Source organism: Diadema antillarum, unplaced genomic scaffold (assembly GCF_040938485.1).
Source record: "Diadema antillarum isolate AM-2024a unplaced genomic scaffold, OU_Dant_1.0 seq00000530_RagTag, whole genome shotgun sequence".
In the NCBI taxonomy this organism is placed as follows: Eukaryota; Metazoa; Echinodermata; class Echinoidea; order Diadematoida; family Diadematidae; genus Diadema; species Diadema antillarum.
The window spans coordinates 173,367-188,221 of NW_027271481.1; the positions used below are offsets into that span (position 1 = coordinate 173,367).

At 38.9% G+C, this 14,855-nt stretch overlaps 1 protein-coding gene across 1 annotated transcript in view; it reads left to right on the plus strand.

Annotated features, from left to right (window-relative positions):
* LOC139734500 (kinesin heavy chain) overlaps window positions 1-14,855 on the plus strand; it is an 81,061-nt gene that overhangs the window by 14,424 nt on the left and 51,782 nt on the right. The window contains exon 2 of the mRNA XM_071645281.1: window positions 4,412-4,499. Within this exon, the coding sequence (XP_071501382.1) occupies window positions 4,412-4,499 (88 nt within the window). The remainder of the gene's footprint in view (window positions 1-4,411; window positions 4,500-14,855) is intronic.

The following is a 14,855-nucleotide window of genomic DNA, read 5'->3' on the forward strand; positions in this document are numbered from 1 at the left end:
GGTCAAGGGTATAATATTCATGATCAAATTGACACTAAATCTGAAAGAAGAGCACAAATAGTTTAGAACCTTAATATGTTAGGCTGTCAGCTTTCATAATTCTTGAAATATTGCTCTGTGAATAGTCTTTCAAAACACATATTACGTGCAGTGCAATGAGGAAAATGGAGCGACTTATTGTTTTTATCAAATTTTGGATTAAATTTCAAGGTCATTATTATGTAATAAAAGTGTTTTGTGGTATATATTACTAAAATATGTATAACAGACTACCCCTACTGCAAATATCACAGGGCTAGGGCTTTTCATCTTGAAAGCATGGACATTTGAAATGTCCTCTAAACCCAATATGTGATATTACATGGGAATTTGGCCGTTTACGACCATTTTCAGTGGGGTAAATTTACCATTGAACATTTCGGTAGCAAAATTTCTTTGGTAACCCAAGATAATATAGGTAAATGTCTATCAATACAAAAAAATTGATGCCATTCCTAGGTGGGACGAAGGGTGATCCGTGACCTTGAATTTGGCACATTTTTCATTTTTGTCAACTTTGAGGGCGCTCTCAGTAAAAACGGTGGGCATGAATCCGCTGATTTTTTTCAAAATTACTGAGCAAGTCAAAGCCTTTTACAGCATTATATTTTAGAACCTAAGGTGATGAAATGTGGAAGATATTAGCCTCTAAATATGCTTTAACATTTTCGAAATTAACATTTAACACCATTTTCGGTGACCTCGTGCACGTTAACGAAAAGTCAATTTCGCGTCACAGTCACTTTTTCTTGCAGAGACTATAAAGTTCTTCCAATTTCCAGATAATGAACACTTTTGCATTTCTATCCATGCTACCACAATCAATCAAAAATGCATAATTTTCTTTTAACTCATATTTTGGAATGCGCATCAGTTGCTATGTTAGGCTGTATCTTAGCAACCAATTGACCTTGGGGCAAAATATTTTGGGATTTTCCGTCAGACACTTTGGGGAACATTTGGTGCGATTTTAAAGAAAATCGGAGGGGGTCGGGTGACAAGCACTGGATGATTTGACATGGATTGACCCATCTATGTGTTTAGGAAATCATATAAAAGTGCAATGAAGTTTGCTTGCCAACTAAAGTACACTGTTTGATGTGAATGCCTCTGTGACTTGAAAAGTACATTATGTACAAATGTGTGATGTCACTGAACTGATGTTTCATGCATATTGTCAATATGATATGTGTGTGAGAGGATTATTGCTCATGTCACATGTACATATACATGAACCAGTTCACATCAGAACATCATAACACATTAACTATACAGATAAGGAAAAGCTGTGATACATGTACAACGTGTATGCTTGGCATCATCAATTGAACATTGTAATTCCATACTACATGTACAGTTTGTACATAAAGGCACTTTCAATTTGTTTAAAATGTTTATAGGGAAGGGCAGAAAGAGGGTGACAGTGGAGGGAACAGAGTTTATAATGTACAGTAGCATTAGTTTGATTAAAATGTAGATTTCTTTATTAAACTTGTTCATATGGTTCCATGTATCTATTGACAGAGGATGCAAATGCTTGTACTCCATTATGAGAACGATGTTAAATACACATATAATTGCACATGGCAACTGATGCAAAGAACATATCAGGACTCATGGTCTGTATGACACTGTAGTACATATAGGCTACAATATTTCATTTGTTGAACAAGGTACAGTATACAATATACATGTATGTGTAAATTATGTTGATATCCTGTGCTTGTAAACAATTGTATGAACATGTTCAATGCTAACATGTTAGTATTCATCAGCAGGCAGGAGCATTGCCTAAAGATTGCATTCGCCAATTCAGTGCTTATAAGCACTGGCCTCCCGCCCCACTGGTTTGCTTGTATCAAAGCTGAGATGTGAGCGGGATAGACGATGGATAGAATGGTGTAGAGAGAGTCATACAGTGGGCATGAATTTTGCTGCTGCTACTCACTGTATATTGCATGTTCCCTCCCTGCAGGGCTGCTGAGTGAACCTCAAATGTTAAAGGTCGCAGCAGGAGGACGGTGGTTGAAGATGATGCAGAGGAGAGTGGTCGAAGATGCGGAGAATCAGGAAAATCCAGAGAGGAGACGAGAGGAGATAGGGAGGGGGATGGGAAAAAGAAAAGTGATGAACATTTTTAGTTTTATTTCAGGATGAAATAGTTGTAGTTGATGGAATTTGTGTAAGAAATATAATGGTAGTTGATGACCCTATTTCTATCTCCCTTGCAGATAAGCATCACAAGTCTGTGATGTCAAGTGAGGCATACAAACTTGTACAACTGTACATTGTACATGTACTGTACATTATATGTTGTACATGTACCAGTCAAACCTATATACAATAGTAATAGATGTTGTATATTACTGCTCTCCATTTAAATCTGAAACCCGAAGTGCAGATTTTCACCGTTGCTGAAAGCAGCACACAAAAAAATGTCATATTGACTATTAAAATGTTTACAACGTGTGGACTTACATGTGTATGACGTGATAGTGAAGGATAAATGTTCCCCCCTCCCACCAGACCTTACGGAGGAGTTGACAGTGGAAAACAAGATGACGTCACACCTGCTCATCGGTTACCATGAGAGTACAGTTTGTTTTCTGTACACTGCTTCACTGGAGTTGTAGTGTGATGAGTCAGAATTGACCTCCAAGCATCATATTTGCATAATCACAGTGTGTTCTCTCACTGAGCGCTGCTCTAATATTACGTAGGTTCTCTAGGAATCTGTGTTCACATAATCATGATGATGATAACGTGAACACTGTATCTCATTGCCTGATAAAACTTGGGGCCTGCGTGAAAATGGGAGGAGCATGGGTGTTTCTTTGTGCATTTCATACCAGTTTGATTTCCCTTAATGATATTTCAGGGACAATTATACTGAACTTTGCAATGATCATTACACAGTATATGAATAATTTATGAGTTGTGAGTGCATAGGGCACGAATATCGCACGAGGCGCGAGATAAGCCACTGGTCTATTCAACAAGGTGCGTAGCGCCGCGTTGAATAGACCAGTGGCGAATCTCGCGCCGAGTGCGGTATTACGTGCCCCAATGCACGAACAAAATCATAAATTATTCGTTTTATACAAGACCTTGTCCACAATCACAGTACTAAATTAGTGACCGCCAACTCAGGAAGGCCCAAAATAAATGTAACAATTAGGCCGAGAATTGTAAACAACCCAGTGTACTGCTTTCAAACACTCGTCATGATTCGACCACACAGTCACAGTTTGAATCACAAACTCCGCAGGGTCTATACCCATTCTACGCTAACGTTAGATCGAGTTAGGCCTGACTGTTAGGCCGATCTGAGATGTCGGTAGATCTAGTAGTAGGTCTAGACTTTGTCTATTTCCGAAAATGATTTTGTATAAAAACACAGAAAAATAATCAATTTACGGTTTCTCAACTTGAAATGAAGTCTTGATTTTGGGATCACTGTGGTCCACGTAGCAGATCAGAGTCAAAAGTAAAAACACAGCAGGAGGTATCAAAGGCCGCAATACATGCAACTAGCTAGGTAAAGTAGCTGCGCGTACACGTTAACGTTGCAGTACTCCGCCGCGCCTGTTCTGTGAGACTTACCGGCAGCGCAGCGCAGCCGGCCAGCACGTACAATGTAGTTTGCTGGCGCTTTGCTAGTGTGAGCCACAGAACTCTGTGAGCGGCCGGCCATGCATTAGTAGCCCCCCGCGAAGCCGTGCTATAGTACCTTCGAGCCGTGCAATAGGCCCATGCCAGGGGCCTATTGTATGGCTGTCACTCTCAATGAGTTTGATAGGTATTTTCTATTGAATGTCATGTGACATGTTCTTGGCCAATCACAATTCGACATCATTCTGAGGTGTTGTATAATACATTTTATTCTCTAGCCCCAAGATTGTGTGGTATTTAAAAAGGTATAATAAATGTACTCACTGAACTTTACATGGTATCTTATACCTACCTATGATGATTTTATCAATGATATCCTCCTTTGGAGGGTTTGTATCTTGATGGTCAAACACCTGGACAAAGATTTAACCCTTTCTGTGCCGTGTGTTTGGACAGTGTGTGTGTGTGTATTATAATACACTGTACAGTTTTCTGTACCTATCAGCAATCAAAGCCACAAAGGGATATTTTACATTGTAAAGGCAGCGGTATTCCTTCCAAGTGTCATGACATTTTGCACGTAATTTTCAGAATACGTGCAGTATCGTCATTCGTATAAATGCCCGACATCATGAAATTGACATCGTTTACAAACACTGTACATTCCAGTCATGCTTGTGAGCTGCTTGTCATGACATTCTGTATTTGAAATTTACAATTCCTAACCAGAATTTGTTTTCCTCCCCACTCTTCTTTACAGGGAAAACTCTTCATATTTGACCGAGTCTTCAAACCCAACACAACCCAGGAGGAAGTTTACAATAAAGCAGCAAAACAGATTGTAAAAGGTAAATTTCACTGTTTTATGGAAAAAGAAAAACAGTATGGATTTTCCCTGATTTGTACTTTTGTATGATGCGTGTGTGTGTATTCCTGTTTTTCCAAGGTTACAGGTCACTCTAGATGGCATCTGTTAGTTTTTGTAGCATTTTGTACTGTTGTGTTATTTATTCATTTTTTATTTATTTATTTTTTGCTGAAAATAAAGTGTACAAAAATTTTTGTGAAAAATACTGTCCTTGCCCACATTTTATTACTACACACCATATGTCTCTCGCAGGAACTAGTTAAAATGGAGTTTTTCCATTAAAAAATATGCCCTTTCAGCTCTCCAATACTGCATTGCTGTTTACGAGGTTGGCATCCCTGAGGTTAAGATTATTTATATCTGCTTCGCAAAATGTCTGTCCGTCTGTATAAGGCTTGTAAAACACTTTAATTCCACAGTAGCGGGATTGTGGTGTGGACGATACAGCTGAATACAGTCAACATGACAGCGGCTTTATGAGGTGGAAAATGGATCAGAAAAATGGCATGCATACATCTACATGTATTGAGCGTCAATCTGAGCCGAAGTTATTCCACTGGTCAAAGTTTGTTTTCAAATTGCAAGAAAATGCAAGTAAATTTGAAATACCACATAATTTATTTGAAACAAGACACGCATCTAGTTGTGTTATGAATGACACATACTGGTTCTTGTAATCAGACTTTGAAGCCTGCCTTTACTGTAACTTGTCAAATTAATTTAGACAGATTCAAGGTACGCCAGTCAGGCCCAATAACAAAGATGTTTATGAACAGTATCAGGTACTGTACCGCATTACCTTCTGACACAAACAGCCTATATGTTAGACCCTATTTTACACCTGTTTCATAATCTTGCGATGAAATATGTTAGTCCACCGTGGCAAATCAACCCTCACTGATACAATGTATCATGTGCAATTTCGAAGGGTCTATTCAATTAGACTACAGTAGCAGGGTATACAAATTAGATTATGATTGGTTTTAGTTGCATGAATACCTATCTCTAAATCAAGGATCTTTATCATTGCTGCGCACGAGGTGTAAGGCGAATTACTTCAACCACAGCCCCACCACAAAAGGTGAAATTGCTTTCATGGAAACCCGCTTGAACACTAGTGAATAATTTTAGTGGAAAAAGACAGATGTGGGAGTTAAAACTGATAGCGCTTGTGTTGGCAAAATTAGGGCAAAGTAAATGAAGTGTGGAGTCCCAAATTGCAGAATTGATTATCCATAGACCCAACAAAAAATTTGATTCCAAATCAATGTTCTGTTATATGCCATTTGAGCAAATTTTTATTAAATTTTCGGAAAAATGTGCTCATTCAAGGGTTGCATACAAGAGGTATTTACAGTTTAGAGTATCACAGTTCAATTTATCTCATTTAGGGTGATTTAGAGGAACAACCAGTAAATTGGATTTCTTAGTCATGCATTCACAACTTATTTTTGAAAGAGAACAGTACTGCTATCAGTATTATGAAAAGAGAATAGCAGAATGTTTTTCTGTCACCAATCATGGATAGATATCACTTGTTTGAACAAACACTAGTGCAGCTTTTAGATTTAGCTTCAGCTCAAACTTGTGAGGTAGTCATGTATCAGAATATTTTTGGATCTAGTGTGTGAAATAACATGTAATTTCCCCTTTGAAAATCTGTCTCTCTATACAGTATTAGTCAAGTGACATTATTTACACGCGGTGTAAAAGATTAGAGACCTGCAAATGTTTCCATCTGGTTTTGCCCTCATGAGCAATTGGGCATGGCGGAAACCTTATGCCTTGCAAAATGGCCAATGTTGTTGACTGTAGCCCCCGTCATGTGATTTTCACATCAGCAGTAGATTCCAGCTCCGGTTGCTTGCCATGAGGCATCCTCATGCAAGACTATCTCAGTGTGCGGGTGGATGAGAGCACTTGACTTTCATGCCTTCTGGCATCCATACCAACACACACAGTTTCCTCTACCATGAGGAGGATGGTGGCACTTCTCACATACACTTTCACACACACACACACACACACACACACACACACACACAGAGTACCCATATGGTTAACACACACACACCCTTCGCACACAAACCAACAAACATAATGTGCATGACATGTATACTCACACACACAGGCACACAAAATGCTGTATACCATGCACCTTGTGTGCTAGGGTCCCAAAGTTCCAACATGATGCGATGCTGCTGGGAAGATGCAAGCACAAGGGATGTGTGTTGTCAGGAGTGTGTGTGTGTGTGTGTGTGTGTGTTGTGTGAATTCAGACCTTGTCTGTGGCATTCAATGTATCACATATGCACCTACAGTACATGCTGGTATGTGGGTAGCTTGAAATGCTCTCATGTAGAAGAGCAATACTAATGATTATGCATGATTTAACAATATCAACTTTGTGTGTGTATGTTTGTGAGGTCCAAATAGTGGATGCTGTTCTGAATGGATTAGCTATGAGTTGACACAGCACATTCGAATGCTGTCATGGGAATCACAACCGTGTAAAATGTGACATGCCGCACCTGCATCAAACCTAGCACAACATACCGGTAGTGATAGACATTGATGAAATAGTGATGTCTCTTTACATGAGCAGCATCATGCTTTATGCATCAGTGTGTGTGTGTGTGTGCATGCAACTCTGCCATGCACACTGAATTGGAAGGCGTACTCTTATAAAAATTGCCAGAGGATGTTTTCCGCTCACTATTAAGTGTTGATGAAATGAAAGCACAGTTGTCTGCAATGCACATATTATTTGCTCAAGAACTGAAAGCCATCCTTTATTTCATTTATTTATACTGAACTAGATATCAAGCAAATACATTGCTCGTTTTTAATTAAACTATTATGAAGAACATGTTAATTCCTGTGCTGGTTACATTTGAGATGAAGTTAACTGTCTGTGCTTTGTGGCAGCACTGTGATTAAATTCTGCTTTATTCAGCCTTGGGCAAAGCATTGTAATAAAAAAGTTATGGTCATAAAATTTGATAATCTGTGTGCACACATTCTATGTGACTACTAGTGTACATTTACCAGTATGCTTCAAAAACTGTGCGTGTGTCATGTACAATGTGAGCGACATTGATATACACCCATGGAGGCCATCCGTCAATAAAATTTGTATACTCTGCCATCTGTTAGCATTAGGCCCTATATTCTACAAAAGATTCTGCACTGGTAGCCTGTCATTTGTGGCCCTGTCTGTGCAGAAATATGTCTTATCGTCTTCTTATATCTATGTTTTTTCCCCCCTCTCACACTCTGGTATAAACCTAGTAGTCTTTTTTTTTTTCCAGACTCTCAACAGTCTACATTTTCTTTAACTTCATTGTTGTTGCTATGCCACTGTGATAAATAGATTGAAGTTGATAAATGAATAGTAAACACAAATCAATGAATATATAAATTACCTGATCTGTGTATGGGCATATAAAGTAGAATAATTATGCTTTTGGAAAAGTGTAAATGAAGACTGATTATCAAAAGTGTTCATACAGTGTATCTTTATGATCAAAATTTGTTTCAGTCTGGAGATTTGTTACCATCTTCAGAAATTTGTGGCATTTGAGATGCCACATGGTTCATCATGAAACCCCCCCCCCCCAAAAAAAAGAAACAAAACAAAACAAAAACAAAACAAAGCACAAAACAAAACACACACACACACACACACAAAACATCTGTTTGGCCAAAAAGTTGATGTAACATTTATATCATGTTCAGAGTTTTAATAATATTGCATGTTGTTGAATTGGCAAACAGCATGCAACTTGCAAAATTCACACAAATAAATCCTGGCAAAATATGTGACAATGGACAGTATGTACAGTATGATACAAATGGCCAAGCAACTTTGTACGTATGCTCAGGGAAGTTTTAATATGGCATAAAAATGAGACATAGGCCCTACATGTAATGAAGCATTTAGTGAATATCAAACTTAATGTGACTCTTTGCCATGGAAGCCTGATAAAGCCAGCAGATATTCATCTTCTGTTGTTTTTTTTTATTTTCAAATTTTCCTGACTCTGAGCTTTCCAGTGATTTGACTATTTATCACTAAAGAAAGATTACTCACAGTTCTGAGAAAATTGCCCTCAAAGTTAAGATGCTGTCCAGCAGGGGCATAATGGATCAAAATGCTGTTCATCACTATCAACAAATAAAAAAAAATACACACACACACACACACGCACACACACAAAACATGCTGTATACTGACAAAATTGGAAAAAAAAAGTTTCCAAATTCAAACATTCTTAGACTTTAAAATATGAACAGGAAACAATTTTGTGAAAGACATGAAACTTCTGATTTTCAAACTAATTTCAAATTTTTATATTTATCTATTTTTTTTTTGGTTAAAAGCGAAGTCATCTTTACTTTGCAGTTTTCTCAGTCGTAACCATGATCTGTTTCTTCATCAGGATATTAGGATAACACTACAGGTAGCAAAGAGGTAAACAGGAATAGCATTGGTGTTCTTTACCGGAAAGATATGATCCTGCTTGTGCTGTTCCTGGAAATGTAATGATCCTGATGGTGCTGTACGGTGTACCCATCTGACGAAGGGCAGCATAATATTATTCTGATTGCCTTGTTATTGCCAGTAGCCCTTTGCCTCACGCGCAGTTTCCTGTCTGAGTTCAGAATTGGCAAAATGACCCATAGACAGGACTTCCTCTCCTGAAGGCATGACCCCATTGTGAACACAGTTTTCAAGGTTGACCAGTGGTCACCACTGGTCAACCGCTATTGTGTGTTTAAGGTCTTGACCCATATATCTGACTCAAGTGTCCTTGTGTTCATTCAACCATCATACGTAATATACTTCACAAAGACTTAATATTTGAAAGGCTTCCAGGCATGAAGATGGAGAAAGAATAACCTTGCATTGGCTAGTTGACATGGATTTGAAATGTCAAATGCAAACACTTTTGATTGAAAACATAATTGTAATATATGTATCAAAAGGGATATAAACAAAGTAAATGAACTGAATCAAAAGAGATATAAACAAAGTCACTGAACTATTGTGATAAAATCATTTTATGCTGAAAAATTTGTAGATTGAAAGATATAGGATAGAAATACAAACAGCAGTATCTAAAGGCCCCGTCACACTACAGCGAATGCCCAACAAATGCCCAACGAATGTCCAATAAATTTGAAAATTTGAAGATATGTTCACATCCGTTGGTAATACTAGAATAGTTCGTAACATGCTTTGCGTTCTTTGTATTCATCAGCTATTTGTCGGAGTTTGCAGAGATACGCTGGAGCCGATTTTTTTTAAAAACATGTCCAAAATCTCCAGCGTATCTCTGCAAATCCCTACGAATAGGTAATGAATTCAAAGAACGTCAGACATGCAAACTGTCTTCACATTTTCTAATTCGTTGGGCTTCCGCTTGGTATTCGTTGGGCATTCGCTGTAGTGTGACGGGGCCCTTATAAACCCATGGAAACAATATTTGTGTTACATTCCCACCTATTGAACAGCTTTTTGCAAAATGCTGGAAAAAGGAAAATAAAAAAATGTTGCATTCCAATCTTTTCTTTCTCTTTTCCTGAATACATTATAGGGCCTATTTATTTTCAGCAACATAAGAAGAAAATGTGCATTTGTAAAACATGTAATTTCATGCATTGCGCAAACTCAGCATTACATAAGTAGATGAATTAACAGTCTAGTTTACCATGATTTCTGTGAAAATAAGAGAAGTTTGAGCCTCGGGTGTAGCCTTGTAGTTGGGTCATTTCTGAAGTCAACATGGCAGTGTTTGGAAAGGGGCCACTCTCCCTTGCAAGCTACGATTGTACACAGGAAGCTAAGTCCTGTTCAAACAAGTGTGGGGAAGTCACGCTCAACTGCTGACCTCAAGCAAAATGAATAGTTGAGCGCTGCAATATAGCACAGAGTGGTTTGCATTAGTACTAACTAGGTACTGTGCATGGCCTGAGCATTGTGAGCTGGGCCCTGTTTTATGAAGACTCAGAAGAGTTAAATTGATTAGTTGGTATATATAGTTGATTTCAACTGTAAGACTATGGCAGCCTGTGTGGTAAGGAAATCTGAAATTGATTTTATCTTTTGATAAAACGGGGCCCTTCACTTCCAAGTTTGATAGCCTCAGCACCATGAACTGGAACTCCAAGTTCGTGATGTAAAAAAAAAACAACAACAACAACAACAAAAGCAAAAAATAAAACAAAAACAAAAACAAACACACAGTGCCACAATGAAAAGAAAATTCCATCTTGCATTTCCTTTGCTTTTAATGAGAGCATTCCTTTAAAGGAGAAGTCCGGACGATTTTGAAAAAATTAACCAAAATCTACATAAATAAAGGACCATAATGACTAAGTTTCATTGAAAAAGACCCTCCCAACTCGCCACAATCGATTTTTTAGCATCACTAATTTTGAATCGTAACCGTTCGATTTCTGTACGCCGGCGAGAAAGATCACGTGACAGCGTGACGTTTCATCCTCACATTGCTTTTTGCTTGGAGCGTCAGCTGGCTCGGGGGAGCCCTGCTTGAGCAACGGTGATACGGGCCAAGCAAGCGGTAGTAGCGTACCGCTCAACAGTCTCTGACCACACAGCGGATGCACGCGGCATGATCTGTTGCTTCATTAAAAAAATGCCGATGTGTCAAGTGTTAGGGTGTTGTCAATACTTCAACTTTACTAGTAAGTCTTCAAATTGAAGAAATATTTCGATTTTAAATTGATATCTATCCACGATACTACCTTTACATGATCCTGAATGCTACAACACGCAGCCCGATTACGCTGTGTGTATTGGGCTGCTGGTCGTAGTTACCGGCGCGGCGCGGCGGCGGTACCAAGCTGGCGCTGGCGTTTCTTCCGCGGTTCAAGTTACATGTATACTGTCGTATTTTATCACCGTCAGACACACTTTTCAACAGTCTCGGACAACAAAAGAGGCAATAATTCTGACATTGACAGACTGATTTCAGATTGTTCACACTCAGAAGTCGAAAAAACGATCGCGGATTGTGATAGCACTTGGCAGCAGCAGACGTAAATGTATGCCTGCACAGCCCGACAACAGCTAATGCATTGTAAGTGATGGGGTGGACACTAATAAGTACGGCAGTATTATAATACATACATATTTCAATTTAAACGAAAATGTTATAGCATTGCAACTATTTTACATTAATCTTTGAAGATTTTATATAGATATATAACGAAGATTATTTGAATAAAGGAATACAGCGTTTGGCAACAGCACTCCTAAATCGGTGTACGGTCTCCTGCAGTAGCGCCGACAAGGCACACCTATGCAGGCATGCAGATACCGCCCGCAGTCAGCAGTGCAATGGGAGATCGATGCGTAGCTGGGCTTCGCTCGCGGTGCTCTCAGCTGAGGAAACTGCGCCCGATACGTCACGCGCAATGCATCCTGGGACAGATAGTACGAAGGGCAGCTCGCGACGGATTCGAACATGAAGAATTACCTTATTTAAAAAAAAAATCATAGTAAATGTATCTGATGGTCTTTTCTCGTCGGGAAAAGGGTAATAGGTTCATGAAATATTGTTCTTTACACACGAAACGGCTGATAATCGTCCGGACTTCCCCTTTAAAGTTGGGATAAACATGCTAATTCAGTACATATAAGTAACAAGAAATGAAAACAGTAACCATACATGTAGGTCTAGGCCTAACTTAATCCCTTGAGGACGGGCTGATTTTGTTAACAACACCCATTTTCCATAGACACTTGCCTGAGTATACAATGTACTTTTAGTACTTGTCCTCAATGGGTTAATATGGAAGCAGAAGTTGTTGGAGAATATTCTTAAACTGTAGACTTCTTAAAAGTTGTTGTTTTAGTTGTTTTATGAAATTGTAATGAATACATGATATAAGGTAATGTAGCGCTGGTTATGAGTCATAGATGATTCCCCACCAGGTCATTGCACTGAGCCAATTTACAGGGAGAAAAGAAATGAATAGTTTTAGACTTGAGCCTGAGGCTCTGAGAACAGGGAGAAGCACCTAGAGCTTCACCGTACTAGTCAAACTGAAGGGAAACTTGGTGTGCTTCTATGATTAGATTTCGATAAGATCTTTGTGACGTTGATCACAGAGATTTTTAATATCAATTGGTCAGAAGCAAAGAAATATCTTTTTTCACCCCGTTTGAGCCCTGTTCTAACCCAGTACTCTGACTGAAAGGATAATGAGGCTGTGTGAAATTGCATTTCATCAGTGATTGGCTTCTTTAATCAGCTGTGACAGTTGCATTCATCTTACATTTTTTCAATTCATGGAATAGGAAGTGCATGGACACGAAGGAAGATTAGAATAAAAGCCTGTTCTGGAAGACTAGCTGTTTGTCGTGAGTCATAATGATAGACAATAATACAAGTACCCCCTGAGCCCAGCGAATAACATGCCAGGGGCCTGGAAGGAGTGCATCCACATCAGCCGAGTACCAGCCATTGCTAAGCCTCTGCACAGTACAACTCTCTCTTGCTGGGTACATGTACTTGTTGACTCCCCTATGCTCTAGCAGTGAAGGCGTGACACATCAGGCACAAGTGGTCATTTGCACATTATGATGAATAGTGTCGACCACTGAAAAAACCAGAAGAAGAAGTGAACGACTTCAGGCATAAATGATGCCGTAGTTCCCATTATGAATATAGTCCAAGTGATTCATGAACAAAGCGTGAACATGACATGGCTGTGAGCCAATATCATCCTTTTGGCAGGTTGTGTAGTTAATTTATTGTTCAAGGTTTGACAAGCGAAACATCTATTCTTTATTTTTTTTTATTCACTTTTACAGTGAAGTGACTTTAAGAGTCGGACTTTTATGAGGAACATTCACCTCTCTTGTACATTTTGTGGTAGTTTCGGATGGTTTGGAAGTGGGCCACTAAATTTTGAAGTTCACTCGGAGTACACTGTGTTTGTGAGCAAACTTTTGCAGTCTCAGTGTTGAGGACATGAGTAATTTCAAAGCTTTTTGCAGAGGAAATGTGTCGAACATACCCAGATCAAAGCCAAACATGAACAGGTGGTGCTACACTTTCAGCAACAAGGAACCAAACGGTACATTTACTCATATGTTCAGAGCAAACATAGGATTCATTTCTTTTCTCAAAAAACATGCCATAAATCTCCCAACAGTGAACATGTAAGCAACAAATTGTACCTAATTTGTATAATGGTGATGGCCTGTATTTGTGATACGTAGCTGGTAAGCAACCAATTAGATTGCAAAAATGGTACAAATTTGGATGTTTTTTTTTTGGAAATAGAACTCTGAAGACAGTGATCTTGTAATCACTCAATGACCACCATGTAGGAAAAATTACAATGGGTTGTTATACCAAAAACACATTATCAAATTACGGGTAGATTTAAAGTAAACACACCTATGTACAATGTACCCCTCTGTCAAATGCAAGGTTTGTATGGTGCAGTTTGTCCTCAATTATTTTATGCCATCTGACCAGTGACCTGTGTATGTGCCATGGTATGAGCAGACTGTTAATTATCAACTTGAGATAAATGTCATTCTGTATTTGACACCATGCCATGACTTGCAACATTGACAAAGGGTGTCAAATGGAGTGGGCAAATTTGGTATTCCTTCTTTTTTTTTTCTCTCATAGTTTTCCCATATTGCATCATTCTGGTCATTGTTGGGTTCAGGAGGTATTCAAAAGATACAGTATGGAAAGGTGATGAAAAAGAGAATGGCAGGTTGCATCAGGAGTGGACAATTGTGTCATGCTCTGTGGTATACATTGGCTTCTATTTGATTGTCTTGGTATCAATGGCTTGAATTATTGTTGACTCAGAAATTAGTTGGATGTGTATGAGGCTTGGTGTGTGAGCAGGTGCAATGTGTATTCTACTGAGCCGGCAGAATGTGAACCGGTCCACACTTACCATGTGTGTGTGTAGTGAAGAATGCTCAGCCTGAAAGGGAGCAAAGTCAACAACCATTGACAGTGGTTACGTGACAAATATCACGAAGTCTCTTTGACCGTAATTAATGAGAAACTAGCACTCTATCTTGCAGGAGGAAGAGAGAGTGGGCAGCCCTAATTTCTTCTCCATGTCTTTGCCTCCCAATCGTCTTATTTTCATTGCTTTGTTCATGAAACTGTTTTGATGAATATGCATGAAAAAAAAAAGTCTCTTTGCTGGTGATAAAAGTGTGTGAGCATGGCTGAGGTGATAGTCCTGGATGAAAGTTCAAACTTCATTACCATGAGATGCTAGAGTGAAATAGATTTCAGGAGCGAACTTTGAAAATGTATCTCCC